The sequence below is a fragment of the Xiphias gladius genome, chromosome 14 (assembly GCF_016859285.1).
Source record: "Xiphias gladius isolate SHS-SW01 ecotype Sanya breed wild chromosome 14, ASM1685928v1, whole genome shotgun sequence".
Taxonomy (NCBI): Eukaryota; Metazoa; Chordata; class Actinopteri; order Istiophoriformes; family Xiphiidae; genus Xiphias; species Xiphias gladius.
Window position 1 is genome coordinate 18,051,733 of NC_053413.1, and position 19,306 is coordinate 18,071,038.

General features: G+C 41.5%; 1 protein-coding gene across 9 annotated transcripts in view; it reads left to right on the forward strand.

The window, feature by feature from the left end:
• greb1l (GREB1 like retinoic acid receptor coactivator) overlaps positions 1-19,306 on the forward strand; it is a 46,320-nt gene that overhangs the window by 12,652 nt on the left and 14,362 nt on the right. For 7 of the 9 annotated variants that reach the window (XM_040143329.1, XM_040143335.1, XM_040143332.1 and 4 more), the window contains exons 1-13: positions 5,012-5,257; positions 8,163-8,274; positions 11,863-12,022; positions 12,630-12,803; positions 13,048-13,224; positions 13,413-13,589; positions 13,736-13,858; positions 14,983-15,105; positions 16,693-16,830; positions 16,967-17,092; positions 17,743-17,880; positions 18,526-18,711; positions 18,950-19,249. In XM_040143329.1, the coding sequence (XP_039999263.1) occupies positions 11,866-12,022; positions 12,630-12,803; positions 13,048-13,224; positions 13,413-13,589; positions 13,736-13,858; positions 14,983-15,105; positions 16,693-16,830; positions 16,967-17,092; positions 17,743-17,880; positions 18,526-18,711; positions 18,950-19,249 (1,819 nt within the window). In that variant the 5' untranslated portion in view covers positions 5,012-5,257; positions 8,163-8,274; positions 11,863-11,865. Of the gene's footprint in view, positions 1-5,011; positions 5,258-8,162; positions 8,275-11,862; positions 12,023-12,629; positions 12,804-13,047; positions 13,225-13,412; positions 13,590-13,735; positions 13,859-14,982; positions 15,106-16,692; positions 16,831-16,966; positions 17,093-17,742; positions 17,881-18,525; positions 18,712-18,949; positions 19,250-19,306 lie in introns of those variants that run through there. The other 2 variants (XM_040143330.1, XM_040143331.1) reach the window with 1 other exon arrangement.

Below are 19,306 nucleotides of genomic sequence, written 5' to 3' on the forward strand. Positions count from 1 at the left end.
CCAGGACAAGGCCTGGTCAACCATCATCAAAGATCTACTCTGGGATGAGCCATTAGGTGTGGACCAGATGTTAGAAGAAGCTGTGGTGATGGTGGAGGATAATTTTCTGTCTTAGAGTAGGACACAATTAGGTAACTGATAAATAAGCGGTTTCAATTGTGTAGAATTAGTTAGATTTTTGGTCCCAAATTACTTTTAAATATTTTTTCATATACGGCCAGTGATGATTTTTGCAGTTGTGGAATAACAATATAGAGTATCTTGTAACTGCTCATGTTTTAATCTTTTTTTTTTTCTCTTGCTCTTCCTCTTGCCCTTTACCATTGACCAGTGTTTGACCACTACCAGTGACAGCTTTACAGTATGAAATAGAACTCATTGTTGTCTTATTCAATATGGCTAAACTGAATAAGTCCATAAATGCATTAGGGTCCTGTGTCTCTCCCTGTTGTTCCGACTTAGGTGAACTGGTGTTCAACCCGGCAGCGTTGTAAAATGCAGATAGGGTTGACTGACAGGCCTTCCTTTTTATTACACAGTCATGAACGGCATTGTAAACTGTCACTCGTCCTTCACTTTAATTATTCTGTCAGGGATAACAGCCATGGGAGCAGATCTCTCTGAATGCTGGTCACATTATCAAGGACCTGGCATTTTTTGCAAGTGACGATACTTTTTGAACTTTTTAAAGTCTTTCTATATTTGGCATCTAACATTTGCAAATGAAACTGAGATAAAGTTAGATGTGTTCAGTTTCTAGAACAATAACTAAAGCTGGGGAAAGGTAATAACTTGTTCATTGACTGAATGTCAAAATTGACGGAACCAGTCCGATTAGACCGCCTATGTAGATCAATAGAAACGTTTAAAAATATTCTATTGATTAAAACTTACCGTACAACATAAAAATCACAAATACATTATTGTAAATGTGTTGTACATATAGGATTGCATCTAATGAGTATTTACATGATTAAATAAACAGTCAGTTAGTCTGTTGGTTAAGCAATGAATCATTTGGTCCACAAAATGTCAAAAAATAGCAAACAAAAAAACAATAACATTTTTCAAAGCCAAAGATGATGTCTTCAAATGCTTTGTTTTTGGACCACAGTCCAAAACCCAGAGATATCCAGTTTAATATCATAAACAACTGAGAAAAAACAACAAATATTTCCGGTCAAGGAGCTTAAAAAATGACTTAAATGATTAATTGATTCTCAAAATAGTTGCTGATTAATTTTATAATTTGATTGACTAATCCAGTAATTGACTAATTATTACAGCTCTAGTCACATATTTAATAATATTTTCAGGCAATAAGATGAAATATGAGTTATTATATTTGTAATTTTGTTGTTAAGAAGCAGCTAGAGTCTGCAGTTTCATTCAGGACTTGGCTACTTTTAACAAGGTTTGTTTTCGTTTGTGCTGCATCAGCTATCTGTTGGGTAGGCCTTTGCCATTAAATGATGCTGCCCTTTGTCTGTGGCTCAGATTTAGTTTAAGGTTAAATGCCTTGCCCTTAAACTCATCCGCCGGGCCAAAGTGTGTGGCAAGGTCACCGCTGCAATCAACCTAGTGTTAACACAAAGGCCGCTTGTCCCCTAATGGATTAGCTCTACAGTTCCTCAGTGAGTCACTACACCACCCTCCAGGCCCTCAGAGCCCTTCCCAGCCCTGCTGCCCTTTCACACGCACCCCCTAGCCCCTAATTTTGAAATGAGTTTTATAACTGGACAGTAAACTTCCAGTGGCTTAATGATGATGGCTTCTTCATCTGCCCAAATGCTCCTTTTGTCCGGCCCTCCTCAGGCCCCGGACCCTGCCCCCGTTCCCTCTGGTCACACCAGGCCTTAAACCCTGGTTCACCCCACTTTATAGTTCCACAGATAATCCCCTAGTACGCAAACACACACACACACACACACACACACACACACACACACACACCCTCAGGCTATTATCTCCACTGAGCCCTGCTCTGTCTCCTTCTCCCTCTCTTTCTCTCTGTTGCTGCCGACTTCAGCAATGGCATTCAGCTGGAATGTTTGCCTTTGTTTGTGTGGCCTACTGGAAAGCCAAGAATGACCTTAGCTCATCTGCTATCCTCACTAGCACCGATTTGCACTTCAGGGCCCAGCAGGTAGTCCCGAGGAGAGGGAGGAGGGAGTTCTGAAGAAGGTTGTGGGGCTTTTATAAGGAAATTAGAGCTGTGGACTGCCACCCGGATAGTAAACAACAGTGCGAGTCCTCACACCCTTGGCGTCAGGTCGCCCATATGAAGCAAGCAGAAAAGGGAATTCTGCTGCGGGAATTTTCACATGGTAGCTATTTCGTTTTCATCGTTTTGTTTTTTGACAGTTGAGCTGTTTTTGTATTATAAGAGTCAGATGTGCTAATTAGCGCCATTAGGTTGTTGGACTTCCTCCCCACCTGATACTCATCTCTCATCTCTCAGTTTGTCGGTTGAACCTCATCTGCAGATGACTTTTCATTTTTGCAGCAGTTTCAGAGCCTCAACTTACCATGTTATGTAATATATGGAAGCCATCCTCATGTGGTAGCTTAGATAGATCGATTAAGTTTGTTTATGATTGTCGGAACAGCAGCAGTTACACGTTTAGGTAGATGATTCTCCTGTAGCTCAGTCCAAGCTGCTCCAAACAACCGTCATGGGTTCGGCAGCTGCTGAGTCGGCTGAGACAAACCTGTGGCACTGGGAATCCTAAGAGAGGAAGAACCCCTCTCCCCTACCCCCTCCAAATTTAAGAGTGGCAAGCACAAGATCTCCTACATCCCCCCCACAGCTGGTCAGGTGACTCGTCTTTCCTCAGGTGGCAGTGGCAAGGATACTTCCCCTTTGTCAGGGATTTTAGCAGGAGCTCAATGCAGCGGTGAAGGATGGGCTCGGGGGCGGGCAAGCATTCAATCCACCCTCTTTTGTTTTTTTGCACAGTCTTTTGAGGCCAAAGAAAATGCTGGGTTTACTCATTATCTCCATTTTAAATGGGCTTTTTAAGACAGGCCATGTCAAAGTCAGGGGCTTAGACATAAATCACACTGACAGCTCTTTTCCCCCAGTTGAACTTGTGGTTTCGCTGCAATGAGATGGATCACTGTAGAGATTTCACTTTTGTTACACCTGATAACTAACAGTTAATCAACAATATTTCTACCACTTGAAATGTCAAATGCAATCTGATGCACTGCTTGAGACCCAATGATATGTCCCATGTGTGGTCTAAATCAGCAATAGCTGAACAAATTTCACAGTCAAACTCAAGCCCAATGTATAGACAAATGTGGCTGATTGAGAGAAATGAGTGCATGAAAGCCACGTAAGGACTAATGGGGGCCCTGATTGGCTCTCGTGGTGGTTTACAGCCGCTCTCACACTGACTGCGCCCTAATATAACCATTGGAGAGGAGGTGAGAAGAGCTGCACACAACTTGATTAAAACAACTGTTGACTGTGTCTGTGGTAATGAACTGGAACATCAGTCACACGGCCCAGTGAAGGAAGACACCTGGACCACTAAAAGGAGATAATGAGAGTATTCATGACAACAGAAATGTAACAACGGATTCCAGTTTATTTCAGACATTACCCCGAATTATTATTTTTTGTTGTAAGTGGGTATTTTCAGTCGAAACTCACACAAAAACCCAATTTGTAGACAATTCAACGTTAGTGTTTTTACTTCTCTCATTTGGAGAGTCTTCATTAATCTAATCAACTTATTTCGGGGGAAATATTGGCAATAAGAAGATACTTGATTGTTGGGTGCATCTACCGTGGTATCAAGTAGATGTGAGTTTACTCAGACCTACTATTTACCTGACAAATTCCTGGTGACTTGACTTGATATTAATTAGTTGGCAGGCAAACAGACATAGCAGCCTAAAGGTGCTGTACAATTCATATTGTAACATTTGGGTTAGGCCACAGTTAATGATTTGTACTAAAAACAAGAAATTGCAGTCTAAATAATGTCCTGACAGTATACAGTTAGACTTGACAATTGGACAGCCGGTCGCGATTCCCTTTCAGTGCCAGGAGATTGTCGAGTGGGTTTGCAGCATTTCAGCAAACCTGAATTGAAATTACGTTTTGTAAATGTAATCACCAATATTTGAATATAGACTTTTTAACTGTCTATGGGGAAACTTGACTCAAGGGAAAAAAGTGATTTCCTACATTTCAATATAAACTGAAGTCCAATGTTGTAGATCTGTATGTTTCCCAGCAGTGATGTGACACATACCTAACTTCACTTGGTCTACATACAATGTCATCAGTCTTTAACTCCTTGGTTATTGCCTTAAAATGAGTTCCCTCTCTTTTTTGGCAACATCATGATAAGGTACTAAGACTCATCACTGAGCTATAATGGCATATAATCCCCAACATCTGCCAGCGCCTGTTGATTTGTGGTGCATTTCCGTTTATTTATTTTGACCAGATGAGCCTCTGGTATTTATAGCGGGAGTAAAACCCCAGTGTGGGGTCAATCCCTGGCAAGGCCACGAAGACAAAATGCTCAAGCTGACCTGAGACGGATTCTCCTGTCTCTGAAATGGCCCCCAATAAAAAAGTCGGGTGCGGCAGCGAGAGACTGAACTGAGCTTGTGTGTGAGAGCGAAAGTTAAATTGAAAGATTTCCTCCCTTTCTCGAATACCTCCACATGACACAGTGCCCACGGCAGATGTCTTGACGTGCTGGGGGTCACGCGTGGCAGGGCGCCGTGGCCGTGTGGCAGCGGCGAGATGCGGCTCCCCTTCTTTGTTTCCCCCCGCAGCTCTGTAGGCCTCCAAGAGCATCTGTCACCATAGGGGGTCAGCAGGGCCAAGATGAATGAGCCCCCGGTGGATTCCCTCCCTCCTTGGCAAATGGCATAGGACAGAGGAGGGCATAGGGGGACTTGGGGGAGGGGTCTGTGTGTATGTGTGTGTGTGTTTGTTTGCAAGTGAGTGAGAGAGAGAGAGAGAGAGAGAGAGAGAGGGAGGGTTTTCTGCTGTACTGAGGGAAAGAGTGGGATTCCCATTTCTTTCTATAGAGGATCATGATAAAGGTGACTTGAGAAGAGTGAAACTACATATGCTGCCTGGATATCAACAAATTCTTCCCCAAAGGATTTATTATCTAACATGGACTGTATTTGAAAAAAAAAAAAAAGCTGCTTTCACATTTGGGATTTACTGCATTTGATCTGGAGTTTAAGGGTTCATCCACTGGTCGTGGAGTCATGGAAGGTACAGGAGAAGTTTTTAAAACTGCTTGCTGTGTGTCACATGTGGCCCCGATGTAGCATTAATGAGATGGGCTTTTAGCACCTAATTTAGAGAACATGGAGAGATGTTTGTCTTTCTTTTTTCTCATTTCTTACTCCCATCCCCCTTTCTCTCATGTCTGAAGGGCAGTGTCTTTTCACCAGTAGCTTTTCTAATGTTAAAAGTGTGCTGAGCTCTTTCCCGCATTTCAGCAATTGGTATGGGCTTCTGCATGCTGAAGAATAACAATGAGGTGAAAACGACTGAGATATTTATCAAATTCCCATTAACATCTTATCTACTATTACACTGAGGACTGAAAAAAACGAATTCATTCAAAATCTTGTTTTAATTCAAGCAAATCCTGGATTAACACATTTTTAGATACCTGTAAATGCTTGATCAGCAATTTTTTAACAGTTTAACTGTATGGACGGTATCAACTGTAGAAGGATTTCTTCACATATCTTTGTCTTTGACATGAAGCATCTGCTGATTCAGAATGAGATTAAGCCAGGTAAAGATGGAAAGAAAATTTAATCTTAATTCCGTGCCTCCGTTTTTAAACACTGTAATGATATCACTCAGTTGAGGGAGAAACAAAAGGACTGCAGAGAAAGAAAAGGCAGGATTAAAAGTAAAGTCGGCTCAGAGGGAGAGAGTTAAAATTTCTAAAAAAAAAAATGCAAGGATTAATGTTTGTTATTGCCTTGAGGTTTAATTTAAAACATGTGTTATCAGTAAGACTTTTAATCGCTTTACCCAAACCAAAATTCTGACCATTTGCAAATAACTAAGCAAACCAAATCCTGGCAATTTACAGAATATGAATATTCAGGCTTCATTAAGTTTTACTTATTTACTTTTATATTTGCCATTGTCAGTAAATTAAACTGGCAGCTATAGATTACTATTATTGCTAGATTTTACACTGGAAGAATTTTCTTATCTCAGATAGAGGTCACATCATGTTTGATTACAGTCTTCAGTGTAAAAGCTAAGCAGTAACACCACTAAAGATAGCACAGATGGAGGAACACAAAAAATACGTAACAAAGTTAGTGGAAAAATCTAAAAATAGATATTTGTTAACTGTGATGTAATCAATATATAAACTGTGTCATCTATTGTCTGCCATTGAAGAAATCTTTTTGTATACATTTTTGTGCCATATATACTACAAGTAGCCATATGATGGCGTAATTTACATAAGATAGGTGTGTGTGTGTGTCCGTGCACAGGTAGTTGCACTTGCATTAGAGTGTGTTTGTGAGAAATTTGTCGGTCTTCCACCATCGCCTTGAAGCCCGCCTGGCTTTAAGTTAGAAACTAAACCCGCACGTCTGGCTAAACATTCCCTCAAATGTCATTACTGGAAAATCGGGACCTTATTAAGCGCCTGAGGCTGGGCTTGTGTTGGTGTCCAGATTTACGGCGCCCTCGTCTTCATCTCATGAGCCATCTGCGTCTCCTTCTGTGTCGTCTACCCTTCACAACTAGATAAGCATCAAAATATTTCAAGACCCTGCTCCCTGGGTAATTGGCAGAGTGTGAAACCTTCAGTGGAGATTCATCTCCTTGGTGGGAACACCCACTGGAAGATAAAGCATGAACTTGCATTAAGCTGGAACAGTACATTTCACGTGAGCACTGCTAGGTTGATTTCTGTTTTTTATCTTACACAAAATTTGCAGTAAGCAATTTAGTTGCCCGGGAGGTAAAGCAGCACACGTTTCGGTCTGACATATTGACTTTTTTTTAACTCTTTAGTTTGATCAGTTGTATCAAGCTGGCTAATCATTCACAAAATAAGTTCCAGTCAGTAAATGCAAGTTGAACCCGCTTGTGTACACTTGCTATTTGAAGGACTTGGACCCCAGACCAGCCTGCCTCTTTACAGAATAGCAGCACACAGTCAGAAGTGATGACTGGGTAGATTGTGACAGTCAGTGTTTTGAGGGGAACTTTGCTTCTGTTATATCAGAGCCTGAGTGGCTAAACAATACTTTGTCAAAGGGTCAAAGTAACTGGCAAATCTATTCACAGAGTGACTGTGTGGTGAGTGCAGATACAAACTAAAACACCCAATTGTGTTGTATGAAAATAGCCCCGGGGCCGTGGTATCACATAACGGCGCTTCGGCCTTGTAATAATGAGTACACATGTCATGGTTTGAGCCCCTCTTAATGTTTGAGTGGCCATAAGTGCACCCATTCATTTTGAAAATGGGCATGTTCTTTGGACTGTGGTGACCTGTAGTACCAGATTATCTGTTTCATACATGTTTCAGAAAACACTGAATGTTTTCTGCTTTCCATACCTTGTTTTTTATCTTGCAAAAAAAAAAAAAAAACATTACTGAGTCCTATAATTTTATTTTCTCATTACAAGTGAAAACTGAAACTGCCAGTGGACACAATTATTTCACCTGTTTGTTAAAACGTAATAAAAATGTCCTTTCAATAATTTTCCCAGGATAAATTGTGGTTTTGTAGAGATATACTTCTGCAATCTGCCTTAATCTGTCAGTGTCCTTTCAAGAAACGAGTGTCATATCGACCGGATGAGGCAGTTTTCTTGAAAATTCCGATAATGTGAAAATGCAGTGGGAACAAGTAGAATTAACTCAGACACTACATGTCTTGTTAAGATTAATGTTTGTTTTTTGGGGGGGTTTTAGCCCTAAATTAGGTGCTTTTAATTTGAGTTTTTAATTTGATTTTAATGAGATCATAGAATCTACAAAACTGCTGACCTAGAAAAAAACCTAACCCCAGTATGCTACAGCATACCTCGTAGGAGGCTTAAAATGTTTCATTTGTGTTTCACTGTATCATTGACAGTGACAGTCTGTGAGCTAATCAGAGATCTCCCCGCTCTCCCCCAGGTCTCGAAGCACTGAGTGAAATGTCTTTGCTGAAAGTTTCTGCTGAGTGGTAGCGACCCAGCATGTAGGAGAGGTGAACAAGTCCCTTCACGCCTGGGAACAATCTGACAAGGTAAGTCACCTTGTTTTTAATGCGCTGCTCATGCGTTGTCTGTTAGAAATTCAGCTGTTACTTCAAGGAGTCCGTCTTCTCATATTTTCTCTGTCTTGGTCCTCTCAAATCCACTGAGTGGAGTTTAGTTTAGCTTATTCTGACCCCGGGGGGCATATTCGTGCAGTCTGTTGACGCCACCCAGGAGGTGAAGCATGGCCTTGACTGACCATCCGACTGGATGAGAGGCAGTTTCTAAAGTCGCCTCTCGCTGACATGAATGCCCCCTTCAGCCAGTAGTCTTTGAACATTAGACTGCTTCTCCCCAGTAGAATCTACTCCTGTTTGACCATCAAGTAGACTGGAGCCGCTGACTCACCAGAAATTACCCCCCCCGACACACACACACACACACACAGCGGCACACACCACCACCACTACAAATGACCTTAGCAACCACCTGAGTCACACCCCAGAAACATCCATTAAGTGACCTCTGCCACAGTGACACTTTGTTTTAAGTTGTGCAGGCGATAAAAGGTCATTCTCTGTGTTCACCTCCGGACTATGAGAGGTTAATGACAAACCTGTCCTCTGAGGCTTGAGGGTCAGCCAGCCAAACAGAGCTCCGGAGCCTCCTTTGACTTCACAACCGAACAGGCAGCGGCTGCTTAAAAATGCCCTCAGGCACTAATTTTCTTTCATTTTCTTTTTTTCTTTTTTTTTTTTTTAACCCCTTCTGTCATTGTTTCTCGATGCAGCCACCATCCTCCATCAGTTAAGCAAGAAATACTGTAGCTTCATTCTGTTAAGCTGCTTATCTCTTTGACAGCACAGTCAGGCATGGTTAATCTTGTCTTTTGTGTGCGTTGGTCAGATTCCTCCCCAGGAAGGTTGTTAGGTAAACACAGGGTCTGGAACCTGTCCAGGCGTGGACAAAATGAGACCTGGGAGAAGAAAGGCAACTCCAACTTGATTCCCACCCTGCCCATTATTGACAAAATAAAAAGGTTCAGGGCAAAAGACACCGTGTATCTAGTACATATTAATTCACTGACTTACATATTCAGTCTGTGGTACAGAGGAAGAACAGTACAACTTAACATAGAAATCATTTAATTCATGTAAAGTCTATTTTTTATTCTTAGACTGGACCCACCTCCGTGTCCCTGTTTCAGATGATGTATAAATTAAGGCATGGTTACTTTCACTTTACAACTCGTAATAGATTTTGACTGGAAAATACTGTATGTGCATGGATTTTAGAGATTATATGAGTAGTCAGTTACTCGATTGGTCGATGAACAGAAAATTAATTGACAGCTATATTTAATAAGTTAAAATTTTTCAAGCAAAAATGCTAAACATTGACTGGCTCCAGTTCCGAACATGTAAGGCTCTGCTGCTGCTTTGTCATATATGATAGTAAACTGAATATTTTTGGACTTTAGACTGTTGGTTGAACAGAGCAGTACATTTGTATTACTCAGCTTGGGGTCTTAGACATTGGACATTGGACATTTTTCAATACTCTCTGACATTTTATAGACAAAATGAGTAATTGATTGATCAAGAAAATAATTTGTCGATTAACCAATAATGAAAATAATTATTAGTCGCAGCCCTAATACATTTTTAAAAGTAGTTGTCATTAACTCATCTAGTTAAATCTAATCCTTAAAAAAGAATCACACATTTAAGTGACCTATGTTAAGTAATAAATAGTTTCAACTATTTCAGTTTTGTCAAGTGTAAGATGTTTTCATGCGGCAAATTTGCTGCAGCTACATTTCACAGTCAGCCCTTGTGCACCTTTGCACCTTCCTAACAAAATGAATACTGCATTTAACAGCTGCTTCAGTAGTAACAAATGCAAATATTGTGTATGCACATCTACAATCCAGGGATAACAGTCGTGAAAGGCCAGTCTGAGGTTAGTTAAATCATTATTAAGCTCAGAGCTCAAGTTTAGGTTACTTATATAACTGAATATAGTCAAAGTTAAAGATACAAATAACCTTGTCTTGTAAGTTCTTCAACAACTATGAATGGTCTATGTTAGGTTAGAATGAGGAGTTTGAGGTTTTTCCAAACAGCTAATGTCTACAACCTGGGCCCCCACTTGGCTGTTGTAGCGTTTATGAATCACAACATTGGTCTCCACCTGTCAAATGTAATCCAAGGCCAAACATGGAAGGTATTTCAGGCTAAATTTATGTTTCAAGGAAGCAGCCAAAAACTCCCTTTATTTTGATATTAAAAACAGATCTAGTAACATGTTTTGACAAACTAAAAAATGGGAGTTTGGGTAGGAAGTGCTCTGTTGCAATGAATGGACACGATGATGTAGCATAGCCATTGGTCAGTGCTGCTTTTTCACCAGTGCCTTATGTCTGTCCTACACTCTGTCTCTTTCCCTTGCTTTCGTCTTTGAGATCACATGCGTAGCCCTCTGTACAACTGCCACCTGCCACCAGAGAGCCAGCCAACCCCAGGCCCACACAGCCGACCCCAGCAGATGTCTCAGAGTGGACACTGGGGTGGAGGGGGCAAGGGGACAGAGCAGGCAGAGTGACCCGACAGACAGAAGGAGAAAGAGCCACACACAAAAAAAAGAGATAGGAAAAAGCCATTGGGCTTGGCCATTATGTTTGGGCTGACATAGAGAAATACTGTGTGTGTGTGTGTGTGTGTGTGTGTGTGTGTGTGTGTGTGTGTGTGTGTGTGTGTGTGTGTGTGTGTGTGTGTGTGTGTGTGTGTGTGTGTGTGTGTGTGTGTGTGTGTTATAATTATTTATTATGGAATAAGACAAAAGATACATTACATGCTAAAGACCTGCGGCTAATGATTATTCTCATTACTGATTAATATAATCATTGGTTTCTTGATTAACTGATTGTTTGGTTTATGATATGTCAGAAAATAGTGAAAAATGCCTATCACAGTTTCTCAGAACCCAAGGTGATGTATTCAAAATGCCTGTCTTGTCCAAACAACGGCCCAAATATTCATTTTCCTATCATGTAAGTCAAATAGAAGCAGCCAATTTTTACAAATTTAGAAGCTGAAACAAGCAAAGTTTTAGCATTCTTGATGGAGAAATTTACATTCTTTTTATTAACGAACCCTTTCAGCTCTGCACACTTAATATGGGAAAGACAGGTCAGGCCCAAATCTACAGCACAGCCTGATAATGCAAAACACATTAGTCTGGTGTTGCACTGGTGCTACGACAATTAAAGGGTTAAATCTCATACTGAACTGTAAGACCATTCCTATAAAGGCATCTACAGCGTGACAGCTCAAAGAATAAAGCTTAAATCCAGTTTAAGGGTTCCTAATAGACAACCACTGATGAGCACGGATTGTTTATACAATAATCAAAGACTTATCATCATGCGCTGATGTCTAATTTTAAACAACAAGCCCACTGACCAACACTACCCTAACCCTCTGGGACACAGCTGTGCTCATTTGAAAATATGACTGCATTTGGTGTGAGACACCTGTTGCTGTTATGCAGTTCTGTAGAGCCTTATGTAAGGAACTAATCAAAGAACAGAGATAAACAGCATCATGTCTGTGTATCTTTTCTCTTTGCTCCCACAGATAATGGGGAATTCATACGCCGGGCAGCTGAAGTCTGCTCGTTTTGAAGAGGTTCTCCATAACTCAATTGAGGCTTCACTGCGCTCGAGCAGTGGAGATCCACAGCCCATCTTCACACAGCTCTACCTAGAGCCAGAGCCGTATCCTGGTAACGTGGAAGGTAGGATCGTCACAGTGAGGAGCAAAACAGGAAATGGTTTTAAATTGCATTAGGATTATAGGAAAGATTTCGTTTCAAAATGGTTTAGTTACAGGTTCATTAAAACTTTGAATGTTCTCTTCCGTTGTCTTAAGGCTGCAGTAAATTTAAATGATAATATTTTCTGAATTATTTGGCTTTCATGAAATTGCCCAAGTTGAAATGAATGAATGATGTCTGCCGTCATGTCTATATTACTAAAGATTACTTTTGACATGCACCTCTGCTTTACATTTTATATGAAAGTGCCGATTTTCCTACATTATCAGTAATGAAATATCAAGTCAAAGCCATGGTCAAGCTATTCTTTTCATCAAAATTCAGTAATACTTGATTTTATGGGGTGCATTTCCTAATAATTTCGTAGGAAGTTTACTAGAAAAAACTATGTCATTTGCGACTAATGATAAAGGAAATAAGAACTTCTTTGACAGAACAGCTCCACTAAACCCACATAAATACAATTCATTTATTATTAAAACTAGTAAACTTACTAATTGTCAGGAATTTGCAAAACTGTAAAATACAGTGTTGCGCACAACTGTAATCCAGCTCAAATCTCCATTAGACATGAAGTCGAAAGCCGACCTCCACGGTGGGGAGCCACCAGGCCACGAGCTTATGAACGGCCACTCTAACAATGATCTGGAGGAGCTGGAAGATGAGGAGGAGTCTGACAGCAGCAGTCCTCCACTTCCCTACCTACAGGCACCTGCACCAGACGGCTGCTGCACGCTGGACGGTAACCTCACAACCCGCAGCCCTTAATTGAGACTATGAAATCTCAACACGGTTATTATAAAGGACGAAAAATCTTACAAAGCATCTATGAGGAAAATACAACCACTAAGCTCATTGTTAAGATGAAATGATTATAGAAGAGGTTGAGGTTTTCATTACATAATAAATAAACTGATAGCTAGGCCAATCTACTCTATAGTCCTTTATTTATCAGTTATCACATCTGCTTCTTCCTCCTCTCTCAGGGTTCTGTCAGGCTGGCAAGGACCTCCGCCTGGTCTCCATAGCAACGGAGCCCATCGAAGTCCCAGCAGGCTTCGAACTGGTGGGTGCCAAGTCCCCCAGTGTCCCCGAGCACATCCTGGTGTGTGCCGTGGACCGCCGCTTTTTGCCTGACGAGAATGGGAAAAATGCACTTTTAGGTCAGTCTGTTCCCATGGTCTGAGATGAGAGGGAATGAGACAGATAGCTATCGTTTCCATCGGACAGCATCATTTTAAATCATTCTGTTTTTTGCTTGTACTGGTCACACACTGGACTGGACCGTAAATATTTGAAATTATGTTTGTAAAATAATGCAGTCATTTTGGCTTCATTACATCACCTCCAGGTTTTTCAGGAAACTGTGTGGGCTGTGGTGAAAAGGGTTTCAGATACTTCACTGAGTTTTCAAACCACATCAACCTGAAGTTATCCACCCAGCCCAAGAAGCAGAAGCACTTAAAACACTACCTGGTGAAAAATTCTCAGGGTGCTCTGTGCAAAGGTCCCCCGATCTGCTGGAAAGGTAAGAAACACAGTCTGGAATCTAAGCTTTTCAAATCCTTTTCCGTATTACACTTTTGCCCTGCAGTGCACTGATCTGTTCTGTGATGATGTGCTTTTACATAGTGTAAGTCACCGCTTTTGTCATTCCTTTCTGTGCCTTCTCAGACTGTAAAACCCGTCAGTTCTCCAGCACCGCGTCAACCTCCAAACCCAGCTCGTCCTCCTCTCTCAGCAGTAAAGAAAACGGCGGCACCAGTGGACACAGCTCCTCTCCCTTTTCCCTCTCAGGTGAGACTGCACACAACAGAGATTTAGTGATCCAATTCAAGCTGTTATTAAGTTATTAATGTTGTTGCCACAGAGACAGGTTGAGGTGGCTAAGCCTTGAAATGTATGAGGTGAGCAGAGTGACGCTTGAACCACTACAGTCCATTCAGCTATTTATGAGTCAGTTTGTGACGAAAAGGGCTTTCATCCCATTTTGTTGTAAATATACTTTGACATAGATTCTGCTATCTTAATTGGTAATTTATCAGTACTAAATAACTTTTTCAGTATATGTTCATTATTGTTGTTACTATTATTAGCAGTAGTTGCAGTATTATCTGATATCAGTTGCCTGTGTCAGTAATATTTTCAAACTAAAAAGGCCATTTTATACATTTGAGTAGCACAATATTTTACAGAAAACAACTTCTTTCTGACTCTTTTTGTCATGAGACGTCATGCCAAGTGAAAATTCAACAATAGTGTAATGTGATATAAGCCTGGATCATTTGCTGAGGTGAAGTAATTGCTGACTGTCATATGAGGGCGAGAAAGATTCTGCCTCTCTTAGAGGAGATGTTGTTCTTCTCTGATCTGTCACAACGAGAGTGCCTGTTCCCTCTTTGATTGAAAAAAGCTCCTGGGCTCATGGTATTGATTTTTTTCTGAACCTGAAGGCTGCCTGTCAGCAGAGATCTCACACATCAATGTGTTGTTGGGATAACTCTTGCCTGAAAATCTCCTGACTGCGACCTTCAGGTACATCCTGCCCCCAAAGAGGTAACTGACACTCGTTTAGGAAGACAAGAGGTTAGACACCGTAACATGCACCTCTCAGCCAAATGACTGTCTGTCCTGAAATGATTAGTGAAAAGGGGAGTTACCGTCTGTTTGTATTGTGTAATGGACATTGGATAAAGACACAAAAGAGTCTTTTAGCCTTTCACATTTTTTTTGATACTAGCATGAAGTCCAAAGGCAACCGAATGACCTATCAGAGGAATGGAAGGTGTTAAGGCTTTAGTTTTGAGCTTTCCAAAACATTTCCAGCCAGTCCGTGTACAAGGAAATACCATGCACCGGACAGTGTTGGTAAGTGTTATATGTGTGTTTCTACAACATTACGCTTCCGTTTTCATTTTTAGATTCTCCACCCACCAGAACGACGCAAGCATCGTCTGTGTTTTTCGGGAGTCAGGACCTCAACAGAGACTGCAATTTCCTCAAACCTCTGGCCTCCACACCTGGAAACAAGACTCTACCAATAGGTGAAGCTCTTTTTTAGCACGCCAATACCTTTTGCATGGTTTCATCAGCAATTTATATTCTTAATTTAATTTCATTCTGCATTATAATACATGATATAAAAAAACAAACATAATATCATACATTACATTAATTTTAGTCACACTGACACATTCCTAGGTGCATCCTGGTTTTGACACTGGCATTTGCAAAGCTCTAGGTGCTGATAAGCCTTTGCCTCTATGTGAATGACACCTAAACGGCCTTGCCCCCATGCTGAAAGGGGTTGCTTAGCTACAGGTAGTTGTTTTTTTTGTTTGTTTGGGTTTTTTTTGTTGTTTTTTCTACGTGGTTCAGCATATGGCAGATGGAGCTGTCGGTGACAGCGGAGCTAAGATTAACCTCTACCACAGCCTGCTTGGACACACAGAAACAAAGACATACACGTAACATGTACACATAAAGACATGTGTGTTTGCACTTATATTTACATACAAATCAATACTGGAGGAAGGAATGCTGTAATGACTTTTTAAGGCCTTGCTATCCATTAGCCCCTTTACAAGGTTGTGGTATTGACGAGCAAAGGCTACGCACACCAATCAGTGTTTTAGTGTATTGCATGCACAGTGAATATGAGATTGGCAAAAGTCCAATCAGGTCATTGGCAAAAGACGATCATGTGTAGGAAATCAATAGGCCATTGTTAGTACTGATGCATTTTTATGTATTGCTCTGTCCCTGCAGACTTCTACAGTTGTGAGAATTTTTCTTATATGTACATTTTATTTATGTATTTATAAATGCATTAGCCACTAGCATTTCCTTAGCCACATTAGCCGCAAGGCTCTTGGGATGGCAAAGATGGTCTGTCGCTTGGTCCATCACTTTGACTGAAATATTTCAACAACTACAGGCTGGAGTGCCGTGAATTTTCTTAGAGACTTTCAAGGTCCCCAGAGTATGCGTCCGTATTACCTCCGCCAAGGAGGTAATGTAATCAACCTTGTCTGTTTTTTGGTTTATTTGTCTACGCAAAAAATACTGAACCGACTTGCACCTAACTTGTTGGAGGGATGGGGCATGGGCCAGGGAAGAACCCATACAATTTTGGGGCAGATTTGGATCATTTTTTATGAATTTGAATCTTGTCTCTGACGTTTGATTGTATGTTGTTTGACACTGGCCTCGGCGGAGGTCTGCCTTGTCTGAGGGCCCTTCTAGTTACCACTGTGATCTAATGAATTTTCCTCTAGCACCATCAGGTCAAAATTTCAACTTGTCCAAAACTTTGGTTTATGACTAAATGCTTGCAAAGCTAATGACATTCCCAGCAGCATCACCTGTTCTTTGTGTGTAGTGCTAATAGATAGTTGTCGGCATGCTACCACTCTACACTAGGATGATGACCATGGTAAACATCATACCTGCTAAGCATCGGCATGCTAGCATTGTCATTGTGAGCGCGTTAGCATAGTGACGTTTGCGTTCAGTTCAAAGCTATGTGCAGCCTCTTTCCACAATCATTAAATACTTTGTCTGTGTGTGGTTAAATGTGCAGTCTTAATTGTCTCTAGTGTATTAATGTGTGAATGTGTGTCTGCCTCCAGTACCCACGGCTCTGAGGGTGAATGGGCCAACTAATGTTCTGGGTGTTGATGGGCGTCCTCCCTTACTGAGCCCCTCCCAGGTCTCCTTGGGGCCTCAGGGTCAGGGGTTTCGCACAGCCGACTTAGGAGACAGTCCAGGTAAGCCCCTCTCTCTTCTCTCTGACAATAAACTCACATATCTGTAGAAGCACAACAGGTTATGCATTCATTATCAGGTTCTTTTGCTCCATTTTCTATTTTGACGTTGCTCTCTGCGTCTGTTTTTGACCTTCAGTATCTTCTGCCATGAACTCGGGTCCTCCGAAGAAGCGCCACCGGAGCTGGCATCCCACCTCATTGGTGCCTGTCCCACCAACAGCCGTCCCTGTTCCAGCCATTAGACCAATTGTTTGTTCCCCAGGTCAGTTCCTGAACCCATCAGGATGGCTCATTTAGCTATAATGTATTTTACATGAGTCATTGTGAGCTGGGTTGTAGATTGACCCTCATATGTCATGTATCTCCTTTTTAGCTCATTTCACTGTGTGTGCATGTGTGTGTGTGTGTGTGTGTGTGTGTGTGTGTGTGTGTGTGTGTGTGTGTGTGTGTGTGTGTGTGTGTGTGTGTGTGTGTGTGTGTGTGTGCGCGCGTGTGGTGTTTTTCTGTGCTGTTTGAATCATAGGCTGTGTTGTTTATAACCCCCCGCCTTCCCTCTACCTGGTTTGGGGATGAGTATGCCACATCCCTGATGTTCTTTGGTTGTTAGGGATGATTCACCAAGCATCTCCATGGAGATAGAGATGGAGAGTTTGTAGCAGAATTGATTTAAAAAATTGAATGATTGACGAAGACTTCTGCCACATCATGTAGTTGTTTATGATTATATATATATTGCCATTATTTAAATTGCCTGTCCTAATTTTTTTCTGCGATCAAAGTACAACAGCCACATATACTAATTCCGTGTTTTCTGGCTAATTTAAAAACAATAATGTGTGAAAAATTTAACCTAAGCAGCAGCTCAGCAGTACCTGCCTATTATTGACATGCCATTCCTTTATTTCCATCCAGGCTCTGTATTAGGAGTGTCCTCTCCTCAGCCAACGGTAGCTGGAGTCATTCAGCCCCAGCCCGTCACAGCCGGCGAGACGGTCATCGTCCCCGACAACCTGCTTAACTCCTCAGGTGTTCGCCCTGTCATCCTTATCGGTACAAGCTTTATTTCAGTGATCTGCTCCTTCTTAATGCTGCAAATTAAGCATCATCCTGCAGGACCTAACAAAACAGCCTTTATCAATGTAAGAAAAACAGAATCAGATTCTGTTTCACCACTGAGTAGGAAAGGAAGGAAGGAAATTAAAAAAATTAAGTTATCCAGTTGATGATAATCAGCCACTTATAGAAGTGCAAAGTTTACACTTTACACTTTTCACTTTACAGGAGCGACCGTAAACTGCACTATATCCCTACATTCGACTTGTTACATATCGCACTCATGCATGCCTAGAATTAAGCGATACCTATTTTTTCAGGGGTTTTCCTGTATTTCAGCCCATTTTTTGGGCGTCACAGTTTATTTTAAAAGATACTGTGATTTTGCTTATATTTTGATTTGGTCCAGAAGTCTGACTTACGACCTTTTTCTGTGCGATGCATGCCCATTTTATTTCCCGTCATGCTGACAGCTTCATCACTCCCAAACAGAGAGGCTTGTGTTCAAAAAATCAAGCTGATATTGTAATGAGTTTTAAGAGTTTTAATTTCAGCAGAACAAATTATACATTATTGTTACCTGTTATTACATATTTCTAGCTATATGTTACAGTTTTGTGTAATGAAGACTTTTCCTTTCAGGACATGGCACTTTACCTTATTTCTATGGGAACGTTGGGGATATAGTGGTGAGCCCCCTGCTGGTCAGCTGCTATAAGAGCAGCCAGCTGACAGAGAAAACCCTGGAGACTTTGGGCCTCAACAAAAACCAACTACTCAGTGTGGAGACGATGATCCTGCTCACTTTACAGTATCTTGCACGTTTAGGTAAGCAGCAAACACAAAACTCACACAAAGAAACCTCTCTCTCATTTATGTTTTTGCTGAAATGTTTCATTTTAGCTGTTATCAAACAAGCAGGGTAGTGGGGTGGGTGAACGTGAGGTGCTGGTGTCTTATTGAAACAGAAATGTATCACAACCGAGGTGAACTGACGTGCACCTTTCTAGGAAATGACTCATCAGTGGTTTGGGTTGTCATATTTCATATTGGTCGGAATCTGCAGGCTCCGAGCAGATTCCACTGAGGGAGGAGCTGGAGCAAATAGTTTTGAAGGCCATGCTGTGCTGTCCCGGGGGTCCCGCCATCTCCCCAGCCCAGCTGCCCTGGTTGGCTCGACTGGAAGCCAGCGTCTCAGGGGGCAGTGTCCAAGTTGTGGTCACCCATAACTCTTTGGGAGAGGGCATTTCTGAGTCACTACGTTCTCTCAGTGAGGGTCCCCACCACCAGCAGTGCCTGCCCACCTATGTGGTCATCATATGTGCCTCTAAAATGAGCAGCAACGAGTTCTGTGTGCTAGTCTTGGGTGAGTTTTTGCAGCCTGGCTTATTATGTGCACTGAATTGTACAAGGTTTGTATGTA